This window comes from Ceratotherium simum, chromosome 31, assembly GCF_057802395.1.
Source record: "Ceratotherium simum simum isolate JZ-2026a chromosome 31, ASM5780239v1, whole genome shotgun sequence".
Lineage (NCBI taxonomy): Eukaryota > Metazoa > Chordata > Mammalia > Perissodactyla > Rhinocerotidae > Ceratotherium > Ceratotherium simum.
This window is the reverse complement of record NC_141930.1, coordinates 2383683-2405661: the sequence shown is the minus strand read 5'-3', so window position 1 is coordinate 2405661 and position 21979 is coordinate 2383683. Positions and strand designations below refer to the sequence as shown.

Here is a 21979-nt window from a genome sequence, read left to right as displayed (position 1 = left end):
CTTCATCTGTGGGAATACTTTGAGACTTGGTTTTAAAGTTTGTTTTCTTCCACATTGTGTTGGTTTTTGGCAGATATTTGGGTTCTCAAACTTAACCATTTTAAGTACTTTTTTTAGCTTCAATTTTTTTTTCCAGATACAGATGTCATAAGAATTCTGGTTCCGGATCTATTTGAATATTGGCTTATGGTTAAGAATTCCTTTTTGGGGCCAGCCTGGTGGTGCAAGCGGTTAAGTGCACGTGCTCCGCTGCAGCGGCCCAGGGTTCGCCGGTTCGGGTCCCGGATGTGATCCTGGGAGCGCACCGATGCACCGCTTGGCAAGCCATGCTGTGGCGGCGACCCACGTAAAGTGGAGGAAGATGGGCACAGATGTTAGCCCAGGGCCAGTCTTCTTCAGCAAAAAAAGAGGAGGATTGGCAGATGTTGGCACAGGGCTGACCTTCTTCACACACACACAAAAAAGAATCCCTTTTCTTTCCTCTCTTTCTCTTCCCTTTCATCTCCTCCCCTCCTTTCCTCTCCTGTCCTCTCTGCTCTCCTTTATTCTTCCTGATTTCAAATTTCTTTCCTTTTTTTCTACTCAGAGCCAGGATAAAGAAAAGTGTCATTCCCACCGTTTCTCTCTGGGGGATAGTTTACCTTCCAGTGGGTTACCGTTTGGAGTCCTAGCTTGTGAAGGAGGCTCCAATCTGCCCTTGTATCCAGTATAATCCCAGCTTCTGTTTCACTGACGACACATTTTAACTCAGATCTAGGCCATAAGAGTTTGGAATAAATTCCCAAAGCAAACACCAGTTCTTGAAACTTTCTATCAATAGATAGAAATGTCACCAGCTCAGCCATGCATTCACATGTAGGTTTTATATATTTTATCTAGTATTTTTAATTACATTCTCCCCAAAGAATTTTCTACAAATGTTTAGTCTGCCATCTTGCTAGAAATAGAAGTTAGCAATCATTATTAAAAATGAATTGCCAATCTGTTGTTAACAGTGTTTGCAATGCCTAATTATCAAAGTATTGCTTACCACGGAGGAAAATTTTAATTTGGTGCTAAAAGTAACAGTGCATCATATTTATTATGCATTCCACAAAATTAGCAAATATGTAGCTGATTTCTTTTTTTTTTTCCAAGCCTATAAGTTATTGAAATATAAATTGTATTTTATTTTTGTAAACTTGATAGCTGGCATTCTCTTTCCATTTCAACTATAAAGTCACATATGGATTTTTTAGCATCTTTACTTCAGTGATTCTTGCTTTTTTTTTGCTACACGACAATAAACGTCAGTCTTTTGAGTGCTGATGGGATTCTGAATTCTACTCTGCTCTCATTGTTCCTGCTGTGAAATGATTGCCTATTTTAAAACCACCCAAATAGAGACTGACTGCTATTATGAGCAAAGAAGACTATTCATAGCAATAACCTTCCTTCTTGGCGTTTTGCGCAGCAGCAGTGGTGAAAAGCCACAGACCATACTGTAAAAGTCAGTCTTGGGGGCACCCCAGTCACGGTCATGGAACCATTCGCTCACTTGCTTGTTCATCATTTAACCACTTAACCTATCAGCAGTTCAACTCTGTCTCCTTTTCCAGACATAGCTGTTTGACATTTCCAGGCAAAACACATCTTCTTTTGTTTGCTATTCATTAGTGTCTATCAAAATATACTTTTTTATATTAAAAAATAAGAATGTGCTGAGATAGAATGCCAGAAACAGGCCGTTTTTCTCACTAATGGACAAATGGCATCAATGGGACTTTTTAGGGGTGAACCCCATGTCTGTCAGAAGCTAAATGATTCATCTGACAAGATAATGATTTGGTTGCTTTTTTCAGGGAAGATTTGCAAAGAATTTCTTTTCACTGGATACACAATTTAGAAAATCTTATGAAAGGATATAAAAAAGAAAGAATAGAGAAAGCAAGCTAGTTTAATACAAATGTGGACATGTAATACTTGGATATCTTGAAAAAAATCTCCTCCCAGGCTAACATGTATTTGAGATAAGTATTATTACTGTGGCTAGAAAATTAGTTTTAGGCTCTATTTAGAATCTTATAGAGGGTTGCATGAAAAAAAAAAGTTACAGAAGTGATTTTTGTGTCATGAAATTTACATCTTCATAATAATAATGTAAACTTTACTCACCTCTTCTTTTTGTGTTTATATAAATAGCTAAATAGACATAATATGTGAATTTGGCTTAAATATATATCCATACTCTTATATTCTTACAAAACAATATTTGAGACAAGGGAGCATTTTATAAATAGGATATCCAACCTTGTAATTCATTAACATTAGAAGTTCTGTTCTGTGGCAAGATGAAGAAGAAGGTCATTGTTATTTATGCTCAAGGGCACAGAGATTCTGTGTGAAAGAGTTTTGGGTAAGCCTGGGCTGGGTGATGTCTTAGTTCAGGCTGCTCTAACAAAGTACTTATGCACTGGGTGGCATATAAACAACAAAAATTTATTTCTCAAGTTCTAGGGGTTGGAAGTCCGAGAGCAGCGTGCCAGCATAACCGGGTTCTGGTGAGAGCCCTCTTCTGGTTCACAGGCTTCTTGTATCCTCACAGGGAAGAAAGAGAGCAAGAGAGTCCCCAGGGTCCCTTTTTTGAGGAACTAATCTCATGAACTGATCACCTCCCAAAGGCCCTCATCTCCTAATACTATCACATTGGAGGTCAATGTTTCAACTTATGAATTTTGAGGAGACAGACATTCAGCACATTGCAGGTGACACGGGAGGACAGTGTGAAATGGTGAGAAGAGACTGCATTTTAGCCTTGGAAAAACCAGGGCATGTACAGTGTCAATTCCCTTGTGCGAGTGATGGAGACGGTGTGATGGCTAATTTTGTGTGTCAACGTGACTGGGCCACGGGGTGCCCAGGTATGGACTGAACATGATTCTGGGTGTGTCTGTGACGGTGTGGTTGGATGAGGTTAACATTGGAATCTGTAGACTGAGTAAAGCAGATTGCTGTCTCTGATGTAGGTGGCCCTCTTCTCATCAACTACAGGCCTGCATAGAACAAAAAGGCTGACCCTCCCACGAGTAAGAGGGATTCCTTCTCCCTGGTTGTTTGATCCGGGACATGGTCTTTTCCTGCCTTTGGATTTACGCTGAAACAGAAGCTCTTCCTGGGTCTGCAGCCTGCCAGCTTTCAGACTGCAGCTATACCGGCAGTTCTCCTGCTTCTCAGGCCTTGACTCAGACTGGAATTACACCATTGCTCTCCCGACGCTCCAGTTCACCAACTGGGGATCTTGGGATGACTCAGCCTCCACAGTCATGTGAGCTAATTCTGTACAATAAATCTCTTTGTATATGCATGTATCTCCTGTTAGTCCTCTTGGTGCCCATCTTCTGAGTATGATAGAAACTAAACGCATCATCAATAATATCACGCTGCACTTCACACCCAGAGACAGCAAAATCTACAACATACATTCTCCCCGATACTTATTGATCATCCCAGACACGTAATCCCTATTCAGTCCAGGGCTTAGGCCAGAGGATAAGGTAAATGCAATTACATTAAGAAACCTACTTTTAAATTTTATTTATTAATAACGTAGCTTTCTCCAAATTCAAAAAATTGAGGTGAGAATCAGTCACTCACACAGCATCTATATTTAGTGATGGCATTCAATCAAATCCTTAATGTTTTCCTAGGAGCAAGAGCTTTGAAAAACCTGACCTTGCCTAGGGTTAAAGTTGTTGATTTTTAATAACTGCAAATACCAAAATGATCGTTACTCATTGAGAGCATTGCAAAATAGCAATTTCAATAGAAAGTTATTTTATCTTTGATATTTTCTAGTGAGGTATAAAAACTCCGCACTCTAGGATTCTAGATATGGTACCACTGATTCCCCTGAAATCAGAACAGGAAGGCTTTGGTAAGTCCCACGTGGTATTGGAACATTAGGATTCCCAGGAATATTAGTTAAAAGTGACACTGGAACTACCCAGCTCATCAATAATTCTCAAGCCACTTTGCTGCCTGTATCGCAGAAAGAATAATTGATCATTCCAGAGCATAATCAATTCACGAGTACAAGAGACTGAGATAGGGCCGGTGTGACTGGAGCAGAGAGATGGGAAGGTAGGGGAGGGCTGTGTATTGGGGAAGGGCAAAGTAAAAACAAGGGGGGAGACCAGGTAGGGCCTTGTAGGTCATGTCAAGGAGTTTTGTGTTTTTGAGATATACTGATTGACCCATTTTCTGGGTAATTGAAAGGTTTCCATTTTCATATTTCTGAAGAATAAAAGTACTATACTAGGAAAGGATATGGATTAAGAGGGATACATCCCTAAAAATGTGAGTTATGGCTTCCACTTCAGTCCTTTGAAAACCCACCTTTCACCACTGGTTATTAAAAAAAATTAAATATACTAAAATAAATGCAGTATAGGGAGATTAGCTCAGAAGGTGAAACTTTTGATTAAAGGTGAGTGTATTGGGGGGGAGAAAAATTTCCACTCAGGAATTTGAGTCTCGCAGTCTAATCTTGGCTGAGCTGACCCTATAACTATAGGCAGACTAATTAACCTCTTTGTGCCTCGGCTGCTTACCTGCGGAGGGAAGACAATAATGACCCACTAATAGGACTGCATATCATTCTGTAAACACCAATGGTTATAGAAATAATATAAATAATTACTTCCCCCAGTCGTAAGATTCTAGTCTTTACCTCAGACTTTAAACATCTCCTCTCTGCCTAAATAATATGTCAGGTTTAATTTTTGTCAAACTATTTTTTTTGTGTGTGGTAGAGTGAGTTTGTGTTTATCTTAATATACAGCCAAATCTGTGCTTATTGAAAATGTGCTCTCTCTTTCTGATGCCTGTTGTTTGATCTACAATATGCTGGGCCCTAGAGCATCACGGTAACTCCTTCTGGCAGCACACAGTTTAACACAGCAGAGGAGCTGCTGAGAGAGACACGGGGATGGGGATCAGAGGAGGAAGAAGTAGTTTTAACTTCTTTTGAAATGACAACTCTTCTTGCCTGATAATAAGAAGAGTACGCTTTTATTGTTGCATAAGCCTATTGCAATTATATTAACTATAGTTAAGCAATTCAAATTGGATCAGCAGGCACATAATAACATGCAAAAAAGTGGCAAAACGAAGGGGCTCCTAGTTGGGTTTTATTGTGGTTTCACTGATTCACATTGAAATTGCCATCTCTAATGTGATATTTCCAATAATTTTGTGGGAAGTATTTATAAAACTGTATTCCTTCAGTGGCATAAAGATTACCCCTTTCCATAATTATTCTTGGTTATCATGCCACAATTTCTTTAGCAGATGAAAGGAAATAATAATCAATCTTCTGGAACAATAAAATATTTACAGACTTGGAATAGCTATTTCTTTGTGAATTGGAGAAGAATCATACATTCTCTTCGATTCTTTCTTTTTAAAATTCATGCCTAGTAAATATGAGGCTGTTCCCTTGACGATATTAATGACTCCGACAGGTGACTGCAATGTTTCTGTTGATGTGGTTTGGCCTACAGACAAATGGCTGCCTGAAGACCCTGGGTAGTGGTCATGACTGGCCAGTAAGGGACAATGAACTGGACAGAAACAACCTTTCAGTTCCAGCCCAGTTCCCTTGTGTTATGTGACTACAGTGGTCCCCCTTTATCCATGGGTGACACGTGCCATCCACTCCCAGTGGATGCCTGAAACCCAGTGGGTAGTACTAAACCCTAGATATACCATGTTTTTTCCTATACATGCATATTTGTATTTTTTTGGTGTGTGTGTGAGGAAGATCAGCCCTGAGCTAACATCCGTGCTAATCCTCCTCTTTTTGCTTAGGAAGTCTGGCTCTGAGCTAACATCTGTTGCCGATCCTCCTCCTTTTTTTTTTCCCCCAAAGCCCCAGTAGACAGTTGTATGTCATAGTTGCACATCCTTCTAGTTGCTGTATGTGGGACGCGGCCTCAGCATGGCCGGAGAAGAGGTGTGTTGGTGCGCACCCGGGATCCGAACCCCGGGCCGCCAGTAGCGGAGCACACGCACTTAACCGCTAAGCCATTGGGCCGGCCCTATACATGCATATTTGAAGTGACAGCAAAGCCAGCACTAATTTCTTTTTCCTTCTTCATAATTGCACAGGTAGATTTGTTCTTACCATAGATCTTAGCAACCTGAGCATACAATTTTTTTTCTTTCCTTATTAAATTGAGAACTTTCACCTTTTCCCTTAAAGGAAGCACTTTATGGCTTCTCTTTGGTGTATCTGAATTGCCAGCACCACTACTCCTGTGCCTTGGGGCTGTTACTAAGTAAAATAAGGTTAACTTGAACACAAGCACTGCGATACTGTGAAAGTCGATCAGATAACCAAGACAGCTACTAAGTGACTGACAGGCAGGTAGCATATACAGCATGGAGAGGCTGGACAAAGTGATGATTCATGTCCCCAGCTGGACGGAGCAGGACAGCGTGAGATTTCTTCTTGCTGCTCAGAAGGGTCCGCAATTTAAAACTTATGAATTGTTTATTTCTGGAATTTTCCATGTAATATCTCAGACCACAGTCGACCAGGGTAACTGAAATTGTGGAAAGTGAAACCACGGATAAGGGGGGACTACTGTATCGTAGTTCTCCTGCCCTTTGCTCAGCTAAACTGGGGAACAGGTGTCTGAATTTTTCAGTGCAGGCTGAGTAGTATCTCTAACAGTATTACGTGTTTTATTCAGTTCTCACCTGACCAAGCCTTCTTTCCCAGTCCCTATTTCTGTCTGCTCTGGCATCATTCTGGTTGATTCTTCAAGATTTTTAGGGTCCAGGTTTGTGGGCACATCTCTGAGTGAATTTTTCTCGGAGCTTTTATCTATGGAAAGGAAACAACATACAGGTAGAAGAATATATACCACTCCTGATACAGCTATATTGGACAACATAAACTGCAGAGATGCTGCCTGTTTTTCCAGAATGGTCTTCTCAGTGACATCTCCCCTAGGATTCCTGCTAAACCAAGTAGGACATGGTGCAGGAGGAGTTAACCCGCAGACATCTTCAGGCTACTGGAAAATATATTAAGTTGGTGTATTATGTAATAAAGAGTTCACATGGTATATATTTTTTGATATTAGAAAGCTGAGATTAATAAGGAGTCATCATTCAAAAGGCATTTTTGGTTCTGCTAAAGTATTCATAATTTATGGCTGAAATTGATGCATCCTAAAATTCAGAAAAATAAAATAGGCAGAAATGATGTCACTGACATTATTTTAGAATTTTGCATTCTAATTTGTTAATGAAAATCTTTGTGGTTTGATCATCGTTAGCTATGACATCTTTTCTGAAGAAGGAATGCAAATTCATAAGTCCTAGCTTCATTTTCAGTCCACAAATTAAATTTTTCCCTTCAAGCCTAAAATACAATTTCCAACTAATATAGTTTATTGTAATTTACCCAGAGAATAAACAAGTCACAGGTAAATATTTAGATTATAGAGAAGATTTTAATGAAAGTAAATTACTTAATATAAAAAGATAATATAGAAGAAGCAAAGAAATACAATGAACACAATTTAGTAGTTATTCATTATCCATAGTTTCTAATTTATTTTTAATTGGATGTACTGTGCTTAGAAAATTGAAATCAAGTCCCAAATCATAACTCTTATTTTATTGTAATACATTATAATTTAAAAAAACTTAAGCCAAGCCAGTATTGAAAATCTGGATTTGCAAAAATAATAAATCAGGGATGATCACTTACTTTACAAAGTTTTCACCATACAAGTTCTTTAATATGAAAATTTCTATGATCCACCTAAAATCTTTCAATGTACTAAACTTTGCAGGAATATGTTTCAGGAATAAAAGGAATCATAAGATTGAGTCACTACTTAACAGCTTTAAAAAATTTATGAATAAGAAAGCTTAAACCCCTGGATTTCCCAAGACAGTTTTCTCCATTATGCATCTCCTATCTACCTTTATTTTGGAATTACAGTAATTTTGGCTAGAAGTTAGGAAACACAGTAATAAGCATGTTTTTGTTATGTATAAATGACCCCCCTCCTCAAATTCCCAAATTTACTTGGGGTATGAAGAAGTTTCACTGTAATCATGTCCTTACAGTCTGTGTGTAAGGACCATATTCTGGTGAAATATTGCCATGTGTATGAAATCTTATGAGAGTGGTAGGACAGGTCCTTTTTATACAAGCACATGTGGTACACTAGTGAGTTTATCAGTATCCAACAGATTTCAGAGCAAAAAATAGCACTTTCAATACGTCATTTTATACTGAGAGGTTTTTGATAGAAATAAGAGAGAAGGATCTATTTCCCCTATGTGTTTGGATCAAGCCGTACTTTCCCATTTCTCTTTATCCAACCCCCCCAAAAAATCATTTTGCAGATCTCTGACATTGTGCCATGTATTGCTAAGAAAGCGACAGCCAAATCCTTTTCCTGTATCCATAAACACTGGGGCAATTATTGTAAGATATTTTAAAGCAGTGTTCTTAACCTCTGGCCATGGACGTCCAGTTCATTCAAGGGCTAAAGCCCTTGAGACTGTGTGTTGTACATGCATGTTTCACACGGAGAGAATCCAGGGTTAACATGAGCCCCTCAAAGGAGTCTGGACTGAAAAAGAGCCAGGAACCATTTTGTAAACATATATTTTTCCAGGAACACCTGCCCAAAAAAGAAAATTAGGATTGAAATAGAGCATGAAACATGAGTGAGAGAATCAGAAAAAAACCCTCCTGAATATAAAACAAGCAGATTCTGTATAACAGAGTATTTCTCAAGAGGCTTTTATTGACTATTTCTCATAAAGACATGTGAATGTAAGTTGCATCCTACACTTCTGTTGCTTGCTCAAGCTACAGCATATGTATCACATTTGCAGTACTACTTTCCTGCTAGTGCCAATTACAGGACCGACTGTTCTGCAATAGTTCTTTTCTTCCATTCTAACCAGGAATTTTTTAATATCATAACATTTGGATTAAATGAACACTAAGTAGATCCTCGCACCTTACCAGATCTTCTCAAGACATTACCAATCCCTTCTAAAATGACACCACCTCTGTTATGACAAGTCTAGGCTATTTAGAAATGAATTACAGGCTAATTTGCTTTGTGGATAAGCACTTTAATTACAAAATAAATCCTAATCAGAGCTTGTTGATGAAGGTGAGAAATCAGTTATTGCCCATTCTTGGATTCAAAGCAGAAGAATAACTTTAAAAACACCCATGAGGACGTAAAACAAAAGGATCACCGTCAACTATAGTCAGTTGGGTGTCTTTTTCTCCACGCAGAATGCTATTTGTTTGTGGGAACAGATGGTCAGATTGTTTGCATCATCCTCGACATGAAAGAGAAATCTGAAATGCAGGGCCAATCTTGCTCTGGCATTTGAGTGAAGCTTTGTCGACTGCACATTGTACTTCTCCCCAGCTTCCCACATGGATGGCAGGATTCCCTCTGTTTTAGCTGCCCAAATGAACAGTGTAAGTCCTTCTGCCGACTGGGCATTTCACACGTTGTATAGCAAGTGCCAGATCATATCAGTACACTCGGTCCAATTCTGCCCTGGGATGTGTGCCCATGGCAGGTAATAAAATCTGGAATCAAAGTGTTCTGATGTGGTTGCCTTTACTGTATGCGCAAGAATGAGCACTGAGTTTTCCCTTCACGCACCCTGCTGATTCTCTCTTCAGCCTGGCAGCATCGCACCCTGGGCCTCTGTGACACATTTCCAAATGGCGTGGTCCTCTTGTGGCAGCGCGTCGTGGAGCACCGCCGGTGTGAAACGTCTGCTCTCTTCTTCAAGGGAAGAGACAGGTGATGCAGGAAGCCACTCACTTTCCACATTTGATCAGTGGCACTAAGTAAGTGCTTGAAAAGGAGGGATTCAAAGAAAGAGCCTAATTTGGGAACAAGGTTGTGAATTAGACAGGCATTGGTTCAATTGGCTTTTTCTGGCTGGATGTAAAAAGAAGAAGACTTGAAAATGCTTTCATTGGTTGGAACGTTTGCTGCAGGCAATGATATCACTTGGTTGAGTCTCTAACTCATAAAACGCCAAATACAGTGTGGGCTCTGTCTCAAAAACAAACCTCCTATCTCCTTTCATTAGATAACAACCATACCTGAGTAACTAGATATTAGATGAATTAATAAAGACTGAGTCCAAGTACTTTGATCAAATGCATAAATGATACTATTATTTCATCTTAATGAATGAATGTTTGGAGTTAAAACAATGAATAACACAGTTTTAAGAAGTGTATGATTAATGACTATTTTCTGGCACCCAAGATGGTATTTTTGAATCAGCTTGTGGTTAATTTTGCAGTTGCTAGAATATGTAATGTTCTCATAATAGTTTTAATTATAATACTTTGATTAGTCTTGAAATTTTACTATTTCTTTATAGATTGTCAAATGACATGGAAGAAGTTGACAAACATCATAGCACTGCATATAAAACGGAATGTGAAAGAGGGCCCTAAAATATCACAGAATAGAGAAATGGAGTACTTTATATTAAGAAGGGCTCATGCAATCTATAAAAAATCCAGAGGAGAAGGAATCAGAGCTGGTGAGAGTTCTGGAAACTATCCCAATGAGGACTGGTTAGTGAACTTAGGTTCTTGAGCTACAGTATTGAAGACTAACTAATGACCTAGCAGTTATTTCAAATTCTTTGAAGGGCTGTTACATAGCAAAGAAAATAGACTTATTTCATATATTCCAGAAGGCAGAAGAAGGATGCATCAATGGGATTTACAAAATGAACAAACAAACAAACAAAACCTCCAACATTCTAACAATTAAACTTGTCCAAGAGTGAGACATCTGGCTTTGCGAGGTAGTGAGAGCCCCGTTGCTGGAGGTATACCGGCGGAAGCTGGGGCCTGTGCTAAGGGAGGTGGGATGGGGTCCTTCCATCGGGTCAGAGATTAGAGGTCCTTCATGTGTAATAAAGTCCCAAAGGGTTTTTTATATTTAGCCAGATTTTTTTACTTTAAGATACCTCATCACAAGTAAAGAAATGAACAAATCCACAAACATAAAAGAATAGAGATCCATCTAAGGTGGCTTTGGTGCTGTGTGGGATCAAGGAAGCCTCTCCTCTCTCAGTGTCCTGCTCGGCTGCAGGGAATTTTTTATTGGGATTAATTCATCTAGAAAATACATTTTATGGACAAGGGTTAAGGGATGTGGTGAGTTACCAGTGCTGGGTACCGAATAGAGAGCTCTAATCCTTACATTCCTGATTCTCTGGGTGACTCTGGATAACTCGCTTTTCTATAACAGTTTCCTCATCCATAAAATGAGAAATGCTTTTGTCATGGGGATTTCTGTGAGGATTAGATAGACTCCACTCGAGAAAAACGCAATATAAACACGAATTTACCACCAGCCAGACCGGGGTAAATTATCTTTTTCAAAAAAAAAAAAGATGTATCGACTCTTTCAGGTCTGTACAGCATTGACGTACGTGAAGCACATGGCAGCTTCTATCTACTTAACAGGGTTCCCGATTTCAGGAGAGCGGAATGCAATTCACACAAATCAGCTACATTCTTTAGCAGAAAGAAGCCTAAAAACATAGAGTTAGATTTAATTGAATTATGCAAACGTGTTTAAATCAAGAAAACTACAAAAAAAATATGATATTTTAACCAAAAAAATAAAAAAATAAAAATCCCACCATATCCACATTCGTTAGAGTCTCTTAAGGATTTAGTTTAAAAAACACTTGGAAACTGAGGAATTTTATCAGCCAGCGTCTGGTGTTCTATTTGATAGTTAAAACAGAGTACGGTTTCTAAGCCTAACTTCTCCTTTTAGCTGGTACAGCTCTCCCCACTCCCGTCATCAGCGAGGCAGCTCTCTGCTGTGTTATAGGCGGGAATGGTTACTGACTGTCACCTGACCTGGAGAGGGTGGCCTGTCCACAGCTGGCTGGTGACTTGGTTGGTGGCAGGAAGGGCTTCTGCCCTTGTTATCTAAGACAGTCAGGCTGCTCTCTCTGGAATTTGGACTGGGAAACAGAGGAACAGTAGAAACAGAGAGAAACACAGCATCATGAGAAATGAAGCCATGTTGACTGTGAGGGAGAGGCAGAGAAAGTAATTAGCTCCTAGGGCTGCCTCTGTCCCCTGACCCCTGAGAGGCCCCTGCAGACTTGGGGCTGTGCTTGACCTGGAGCTGAGAGGTCTTGGCTGTTCAGTTCCAGCTATCCACAGGTTTTCTTACGACGAGCCCTGGCCACTGGAGGTACGCTGATTATGTCTCTGTCCCTTGCCACACCAGCCTGGTTAGGAATTTTCTTCATCATTTCAAACTGTAAAGCACATCATACTTTTATCTTTTCTCTACACTAAGTTTTCAGAAATTTTACATGCCAATTTTATTCATTTCTCACTTCTTTTGTTGATCATCACAGACATCATTTTGAAAGAATATTTCTTATTAAGTTCTATAACTTTCTTTACGATGTAAGACGATTTCTTTTTGGATGAAGCAGAGAATTATGCTTGATACGTTTTGGGAGAAAATCTCATTCATTTTTTGTTTGGTTGTTTCTGTTTTCCCACCTTATCCTTTGGCTGATGAACAGGACTGACAGTTATAGGGAGTGGACCATATGACTAAAATTAGCCCTAGTTGTTCCTCCCCTGCATGCCAATCAAATTGGTGGATCTCATGTAGGGAAGCTTTTATTGATTCTTGTAAATTAAATTTCAGAAGACAGTCTGGCTATTTTCCAATCCATACAGGACAAATTAAATTGTATAAATTAATTGTTACTGCCAAGGACTGAAGAGCGGTTGCCTGTTTAAACAAGCTAGGATTTAACCCCCTTTTTTCCGCCTATTTTTAAAACAATTAACAAGCTTTATTTTTTAGAGCAGTTTTAGCTCTAAAGCATTTTTTAGCTTTATGGATTTCTGTCCAAACTAAGAATTGGCTAGGACCAGGCTAGGTCAGTTTGGACAGATGATGAGGGCCTGGCAAGGCCTGGGAGGCCCCTGCAGACTTGGGGCTGTGCTGGACCTAGAGCCGAGAGGTCTTGGCTGTGGAAAGCTATTTGGCACAGGAGGCCTTGGGAGGATATGGCCCTTGTCGCCTGTTTTCAGTGCAAAGTCTAGGAGGGAGACCATGAGTGAGGAGGAAGGGACGAGTAAGAAGTTAACTAAAAACGTGGTCGGATTCGGATCTTGTCTAGGGCAGAGGTATGACCAACTTTGAGTACCTACCACATGGTTGGTTAGATATCACAAAATGGTAGTTTGGGCTCAATTTGACAAGAATTCAGTTTTTCTTTCATTGATTCAAAAAGGAAATATTTAAACATTAAAAATATCATAAAAACAGCAACAAGCAAACACATGAGACAAAGATTGGCTTGGTGGTTACCAAGGGGAAGGGGGGAGGGAGGAGGGCGAAAGGGATGATTAGGCACACGTGTGTGGTGATGGATCGTAATTAGTCTTTGGGTGGTGAACATGGTGTAATCCATGCAGAAATAGAAGTATAATGAGGTACACCTGAAATTTATACAATGTTATAAACCAATGTTATCACAATAAAAAAATATAAAAAAAATTAACATTTAAAAATTGGAGATTTCAAATTAAAACTTGTATCTGCAGTCTCTCTAGACTGAAGGTGGAACATCTGGTAGCACTTGACCCTCATCCCCACATGGCAGTGGTTGGCTGGAGCTGAGTGGCCCCTGGCCTCTTTAGACAGGGCACGCATGGCCCTCATTATGCTATCTGACTTCTGTCAACATTGGAATTTACAAACCTCAATGCTAAATGCTTTACATATATTAATTAATTTAATCAGTATGAGATAGGTGTGAAGGGCTGCATTCCTTGTGGAGGCCCCAGGAAATAATCTGTTTCCTTGTCTTTTTCAGCTTGTAGAGGCTGCCTGCATGCCTTGGTTCATGGTCCCTTCCTCCATCTTCAGAGTGAATCAGTTCAACCTTTGCTTCCACTGTCCCATCTCCTTCTTCTGTCTTTGACCCTCTTGTCTTCCTCTTTTAAGGACCCTTTGATACATTGAGGCCCCCTGGATAATCCAAAATAATCTTCTATTCTCAAAATCCTTAACTTAATAACACGAGCAAGTTTTTTTCCATGTAAGGTAATAAATTCATAGGTTTTGGGGATTAGGGTGTGGACCAATTTGAGGGGCCATTATTCAGCCTACCACACCACACTAGCTGTGGGCACTTAACTTTGATCCATTTCCACACAAATAGAGTCACCTTACAGCATCATAAAACACTAGGTAAGTCACTTACATATCCTCTACTGGTACCAAAACCTTTGCTTAAAGAAGCATTTAATGTAATATAAGTGAAGCAGAAGCCTAAGAAAGCTGATTGTAATCAAAAGAGGACTTTAGTAAGTTATCTTTATTTGAATCCAAAATGTCTTGCATTTTTTATTTCCATGGCAGATATAAATTAAGCCATGCTCTGCAGAAGATAAGAGTTCTATAATCAGAAATCAACATCCGCGGATATTGTGACACTGCACCTGCATGTTCTGAAGCAAAGAACCCAAAAATACCAAGCACATATAAGAGGCTATCTTTAAACACTAATAATTTTGCTTTTTTAAAACAAAATATCTTAAAAATATGTTATTCCTGTTAAAGTCTTTGAAAACCTGCTAAGTCTGCAGATTCAAATTGAAGTATTTTTTTCCTTGCCACTCAAATAGCTCTTTCTTTCCTTTTTTTTTTTTGTGAGGAAGATCAGCCCTGAGCTAACATCTTCACCAATCCTCCTCTTTTTGCTGAGGAAGACTGGCCCTGGGCTAACATCCACGCCCATCTTCCTTCGCTCTACATGGGACGCCACCACAGCACGGCTTGACAAGCGGTGCATTGGTGCTTGCCTGGGATCCAAACCTGCGAACCCCGGGCTGCCGCAGCGGAACGCTCGCACTTAACTGCTACACTACTGGGCCGGCCCCAAAATAGCTCTTTTCTTAAATGAAGCTTCCAGGAAAGTTTATTTTTTTTTAACCAGCTATGAAAAATTAAGCTTACAAATACACTTTGGAAAAAAGTATAACAAAGATTAGAATAAACTTGTCATCCCAAAGGCGTGGTCCTTAGTTTCATGCCATTAAGGTTGTATTTTTATGTGAGAAGAACTGTAGATTTGAAACCATCATAGTTATAAAATAAGTCACAGTAAAACAGAATTGTAGTTTGAATTATCTTCATAATTCTGTGGGGTTTTTTGGCTTCCCTTGGCTTGTGTAGATCTTCCTACACTTCTACTGTAGAGAGTTTCTCTCTTCCTCAATACCTCCATTTGCTAACCACATTTCATTGTATGCAATGAAAATTCTTATATGATGTACAGAAGGACTCTCCTTTTGAAAAAGTTTGAAGATTGAATAATGGTCTTCAATTGTTGATAAAAAACGTCAAGAACACATTTCTTATTACACTCTCTTGGTGTAGGAGTCTTACAATTTGTGGAAGTCTTATATGTGAACTTTTATCAGCAATGGAGCCTTATGATGATTAAATATTGTCCTCTTTCAGTGACACATCATACTAAATACTTTAAATCAGATAATCTAATAACTGAACAGCCAAGCTTTGGTCGTCAGTTAGGAGGTAATATTAAACTGTATTCATGTTGAAAAACTCATTGCAGAACACTTACCTTTTTTTTTTCTTTCTCCTCGGGTACGTAAATGTTGACTATTTGGGAGACACTGTTTTACTATCTTTGGTGAAATGAAAATGCAGAAGAAAGTGTTGAAAACAGCTAGTCTCCACAGGAACAAGTGTATTCTTTACATTCCAATCTGAGTAATAAAGACCCAGAGCTGTTCTTCAAAATAGGTAAATAAATAAATAAACCCAAGAAAGCTAAAGCGAATTTTCTTCTCCTTGTTTTTTGTTTCTTTAATTATATTCGTGAAAGTAGGTAGAGGGGAGATCGTAAAAAATAGAAATATAAATTAATTTAGGAAAAACTGATATCTTTGTATGTTATCCTTCCACCCAGGAACATTTTATTTTCCTCCAGTTATTCAAGTTTGTTCTGCATTTTTCTGTTAAATTCAGTTATTTTTTTCACATAGGTCCTTTGCTTTTCTCTTAATAGGAGCAATCAAGTATAATGAGAATGGGGCCATTTCTTCAGCTTTTGATTGTGGGGATATTCCTTGCCAGGAATTTGTTTACTTACAATCTTTCTTTTGATTTGCTTCTTTATTTACAATTTTGCTTGTAATTTTCATGTATTTCTTATTTTTCCTCCTTACAGAGAAATTTTAGCTAGTAAAAACTCAATTGTGCCTCAGTTCAAAAATTTGTTCTAGTAAAATAGAAAGCCATTAAAAATCATCATACATAGATTTTGTCTAATAGATGAAAATCGAAGACATTTACTCTAGTTTTATAACAATAACTTTATGTTTTCATTATTTTACAATAGCATATTCTATTCTAGTGAATCCTCTACCATTTTTGTCTTTTCTTGATTACGATGTAGTGTTCATACTGGGAAGCAGTAGGAGAGAAAGCCTAGAAAGGGGGCCTGGGAATAGATTGCGTTAGGTCCTTCAAACTCAGGTGAAGTAATTCAGATCTTTGTCTTGCAGGCAATATGTAGGCATTTAAGGTTCTTGAGCAGAGATATGAGATCAAAGTGGTAGTTAATGGAAAGTATTCTAATAGTATTTGGGTTGGATGAAAAGGGGAGAGATTGGGTGAAACAGTCTTCACTGGAAGAGACCACTTAGAGAGCCTAGCAGTGTAGGCATGAGTTACTAATAAGGGCCTGTGGGTTAGTACTGGTGGGACTGGAAAGGAATGACGTGGGTTTGAGGGCCATTATGAAAGGAGATTTGGTGATTAGTTTTCTTTACAGGACAGCCTAGATAGAGGAATAAAACATGAATGAAATTTTGAGCTTGGGAGATGGAAAGAATGATAGGACCAGGAATAAAAACAAAATAAAAATCAGGAGAGGGAGCTTGTTTGAAGGGGAAGATAAGGAATTCAGTTTCAGACATGCTTTCTTTGAGACAGCAGCAGAACGTACAGCTGTATGTGTCCAGTGGTTACTTGGATAATATTGGACAGGGTCTTAAAGAAGGAACTGGTCTCGCATGGATTTGGAACCATCAACATAGAATGAGTGTGGCAGCCTTAGGAGTAGATGAGATTCCTAATGGAGAGAGTTTAAATGGAAAAGAGCAAAGACAGGAGCCCTGACCCTCTGAACACGTACAATCCACATGAATTTTATTGTTTTTATGACCCTTATCTGAAATTATACTGCTCACTGTGTGCTTATGTCAACATAGACCTGGCCCGCATTGTTCACCACTGTGTTTCCAGCCCGTTGACCAGTGCCTGGCACACGGTAGGTGATAAAAAAGTATCCATTGTGGGGCCAGCCTGGTGGCGCAGCAGTTAAGTGCGCGCGCTCCACTGTGGTGGCCTGGGGCTCACAGGTTCGGATCCGGGGCATGCACTGACGCACCCCTTGTCAAGCCATGCTGTGGCGGTGTCCCATATAAAGTAGAGGAAGATAGCACGGATGTTAGCCAAGGGCCAATCTTCCTCAGCAAAAAGAAGAGGATTGGCATTGAATGTTAGCTCAGGGCTGGTCTTCCTCACTCACACACACACACACACACACACACACACAAGCATCTATTGAATGAAGAAATAACATTTTTGTAAACATTCACGTCTTCAAAGAGTCTCAAGTGTGACCCTAGATAATTTACCTGATCAAGGACAAGTGTTTTATCAGACAACATATTTCAAAGAAATATACATTTTACATTTAGTTTTTTTACAGGTTTGGATTCTGACCTTGTATTTTGGTGTCTGACTCTTCAGATGTGACTGGAGGCATCTTGGTTTTTAGAGCTTTCCTGTCACTTTCATTTCCTCCCTGTGAGAAACAAAATAGAGATTGAACATGATGAATTTACATAAAAATGAAGTTGAATGTAAAATATAACATAGAGTTTTTCATTCAATTATCAAGCCAATCATTAAGGTTGATCATTTGTTTATGATATACTAAAAATGATAATTCTTGCGCTTAAATGAATATTCTTGGCTCTACTACTGAATAATCAGCCTCCACCTGCACAGCTTGTTGGTCACAGGCACTCTGTTTTTGTCAGTGTGGTTGCTGCATCTCCCTGGCACAAGTTCCTCCCAATTTTGATCCTCACTTCCCACAGCCCTGGTGTTGGTCCCGGTCTAGGTCTTTAGCGGTAGAACTTAAAATGATGGAGAGAAGAAAGCAGTTTAGTGCCTTTACTCGTAGCTCTCCTGTTTCTTCTCTCCATGATTTCATTTGCTTCTACCTTGTCATTTGTCTGAACATCTAAGCTTTCCTTTGAACTGGAGGTACGTCTCATAGGACACGGCCAGAGTATGCCTGGGAACATTCCCATGGAGACAGGGTACAACAAGATATAAAGTTAGAACATAGAAGGATTGGGTCCCAACCTGCTCACAGTCTAGTTGGGGGAAAAAACACATGAAAAAGTAACTGCAACAAAATGTCATAGGTGATGAGACAATGTTTGTAGAGGGTGGAGGTGGGGCATAAAGATGGAGTGGTCAATTCTACTGCAGTAGAGGGAAGGGAAGGAGACTATTAAAAAGGAAGTGACCCTTGATTTTATAAATCAAGATGAGATTTTTGTTTTCCAAATGGACAAGTCATGGAAAATATTCCAGGCAGAGGGCGCATATTTAGCAAAAGCCCAAGGTGTGATTGTATACAGGTGAAGGGAACTACAGTAGAGGTGGTTGGATGGGAAAGAGTGTGAGAAGACTAGTGAAGTAGGCAGGGATGAGGACCTTGAGAGTCTTGTAAGCCTTGATATGGAGTTTGACATTATTTATAGACACTCTATGTCAGAAACATGTTAAACTGGAAAGTAAATTAATCAGATGACTTAATTTAAGCCTTGCAGTAACCGTATGTGTTAAGCTTATTCTTATGTTATTGAATAGGAAATTGATTAAGTGGCTAGAAATGTATGGATCCCTGGATATATTATGAAGTAACAATAATGCCTTTTGATTTCAATCAAATAATTTACATCATGTTATGATGTTATTCATAAACATTTCCATCACAGTCTTTAAGTGTCTACAAATGTAGATTTATGTGAGTAGCATCTTATTCTGGAGCACAAGAGAGTGTTCTGTTTAGTCTGAGTTTACAGTTCTTGATTTATTGGTTATTGACAAATCTGAATTACCTCTGATATTTTGGTTTGGGAATTAACTATTTAAATGACATTTAAAAAAATATGATGTAAATTGATTTATTCATTCCTAGAAATTGTCTTAAAGGACTCAAATCATCTATTTGTTTTTCAAAATATAAGGAATTTTTAACAGAACACATTTTGTTTAAACGTTTTAAAAGGTTATATTCTGTGGAGGAAGATATAGTTTTAACTTTCTGTCATTTTTAATATTTGGCATATTTGAAACTGGAGAAAAACTATTTTTCTTATACCCACATGTTATTGGAAAGAATATATGCAAATAATTCCCCAAATATGACTTTTAAGATACATTATGATGCCAGTAGACTTCATGATTAACATCCATAAATTATGGCATCCAAAAATTATCCATAAATTATTGGAATGGCAGGGGATATACCCAAGAGTTGCTCTATGTGTGTCTGGTTCTTCTCTAGTATTACTCCAGTATTACTGTTCCAGAAGGAAAGACAACTCTTTAAGGAGTTTCTGCTTTTTGCCTTCTCTCTAGTATCCTTTTATCCTGTGGGTGGAGTGTTTGGAAAAGTTGATTCAACTAATACTCCTGTTCTGAAGCAGGATAGCCTAGCAATTTAGCTCTCAGGTGAAAAAAAAGAAGTCAGGTAGAACAGGGTTCTAACCCAGGTGTTGCAATTTGTTAGTCGTGTGCAAGTAGCGAATTATAACAGGACCATGGTTATTGTGAGGATTCAATACAACAGTGCTTGGAAAGCAGACAGCACCTTGCTTGGCACATAGTAACTGCTGTTAGCTATTCTGTTCTCCAAGAGAATGATATATTAGCTATTTTTATGTGCTCCGTGGGAAAATAATCGTGATAGCAAGGGTTAAACATCACTGTAGTGACTTTCCCAGAGAGAAAAACAGCAAGGCTGGCTGAAGGGAAGCAACCAGCTCAGCATTTGTGATATTCTCTGAGTTTTTAAACATATAAATGACGTTTAAAGTGTGGGATTATTTATTTTGACATAAGAATTAGAAAGAAGTCAAAGGCACTCTCATGAAGCACATTCTCCACATCTCTTCTCCGTTGCAAAAACAGTCAACGTTAATCAGAAAAGGAAGGCCAATTTTCCAAGGCCAATGTTAAATAATCTCGGTGTTTTCGATGCTCTAGGCTCATTTACACCTGAATCATTAGACCATGCTGTTCTAGTCCCTGAGGTACACTCCTTGTACTTGACATCTTTCATCCAATTCTTTTAGATGGGAAAATAATTATTGCTCTAACAACCTTATGTAGCTCTTGTAGGTAAATCTAGTGAGTAACTCATGAAAATTGTTCTATGGATAATTCTAAGTGAATATTGATCATATAATTATTACTTTGGACTTAAATCTGTCATAAAAACACAAATTCTTCATAATAACAACAATAATAATAGTAATAATATTTGCCACTTAGGAAGTGCCTACTATGTACTTTATATATACTGTCTCCAATTTGTATAATAAGGCTACAAAGCATGAATTGTCTTTATTTTACAGATGAATAGACTTAGAACTTACAAAAAGATTTGTCTAGAGCAGAGTTCCTCCACTTTGGCAGTACTGAAATTTTGAGCTGGACAATTCTGTGTTGTGGAGGGCTGTCCTGTACATTCTGGGATGTTTACCAGCATCTCCAGCCTTTACTCTTTAGATGCCAATAACATCTCTACTCCTAAGCTATGAGAACCAAAAATATCTCCAGACATTGCCAGTCATTCTTAGTAGCAAAACTGCTCCCTACTGAGAACTCCTGGTCTAGAGAAATTATGTTAAAATGTAGTTTACTAAGACCAGGATGTTTGACTCTCTTTGTTGAAACTAAATCATACAGCCAATTTAATATTAGAAAGATGCTTTCATTTTGGATGATGGTAAAAGTGAAAATCAGCAATGAGAAGTCTTCATTGCTTTTGCAAATCCTAACATAGTCTTCTAAACATTTCTTATTCTGTTTTAAAGCAAATATATGCAGTATATATAAAATAATGAGGATAAACCCCAAAGACAAACAGTACGTGACCCAGATGGTAGCAGGCAAAACTGTGACGCAATCTTATCTACCGCACTGTTTATTAAAATCCATCACCAGACAAGGAACGATGAGCGTCAAGACTGATTTAGGAATGTAAGGAGCATACCTGTCCCGTGGATGGCTGAGACTGACTGCTCCAATCAGGACCTTGTTTATTCTCATCATCTCCTTCTCTAGGCTTCACCTTGTTGAATCTTATTGCTGGCAATTTAAACATCTTCTCTGTTGGTTGTTCTTCTCTGGTGGTTCTTAAAACTTCTGTTTTTATGTGTCTCGAGGTAGAGAAATGTACTTTGTTTTTCTTTTCATTAGTAGACAAGCCAATTAATCGTTTAATCAGGATTTTGTTCTGGTTAATTCCTAGAGGCAACTCTCTAGCTAGTCAGGGCTTTGGCTTAAAAGCAGCAAATTACTTCTGCTTGGGTGATTTGAATTCTGTTTATGAACTTTACAGAGTCAAAATTCCCCGTTGAATAATTTGTAAGTGGAGAATTAAACAAAACTTCATTGTTGATTTAAATTGTTTAAATGTCATCACCTTGCTCCTTGGTTTATTTTTCTTTCTTTCTAATTACCCACCTACCTATCTCTTTCTATCTAATTTTAATCAAAGTAAT

At 38.6% G+C, this 21979-nt stretch overlaps 1 protein-coding gene across 2 annotated transcripts in view; it reads right to left on the bottom strand.

Moving 5' to 3' along the window:
- The window catches only part of CNGB3 (cyclic nucleotide gated channel subunit beta 3), a 142260-nt gene extending 120681 nt beyond the window's left edge, over window positions 1-21579 (bottom strand). For both annotated transcript variants that reach the window (XM_087420587.1, XM_004441130.3), the window contains exons 1-3: window positions 21469-21579; window positions 17892-17973; window positions 6742-6868 (exon numbers count right to left, since the gene is read on the bottom strand). In XM_087420587.1, the coding sequence (XP_087276713.1) occupies window positions 6742-6868; window positions 17892-17973; window positions 21469-21579 (320 nt within the window). The remainder of the gene's footprint in view (window positions 1-6741; window positions 6869-17891; window positions 17974-21468) is intronic.
- Between the last annotated feature and the right edge of the window lie 400 nt (window positions 21580-21979).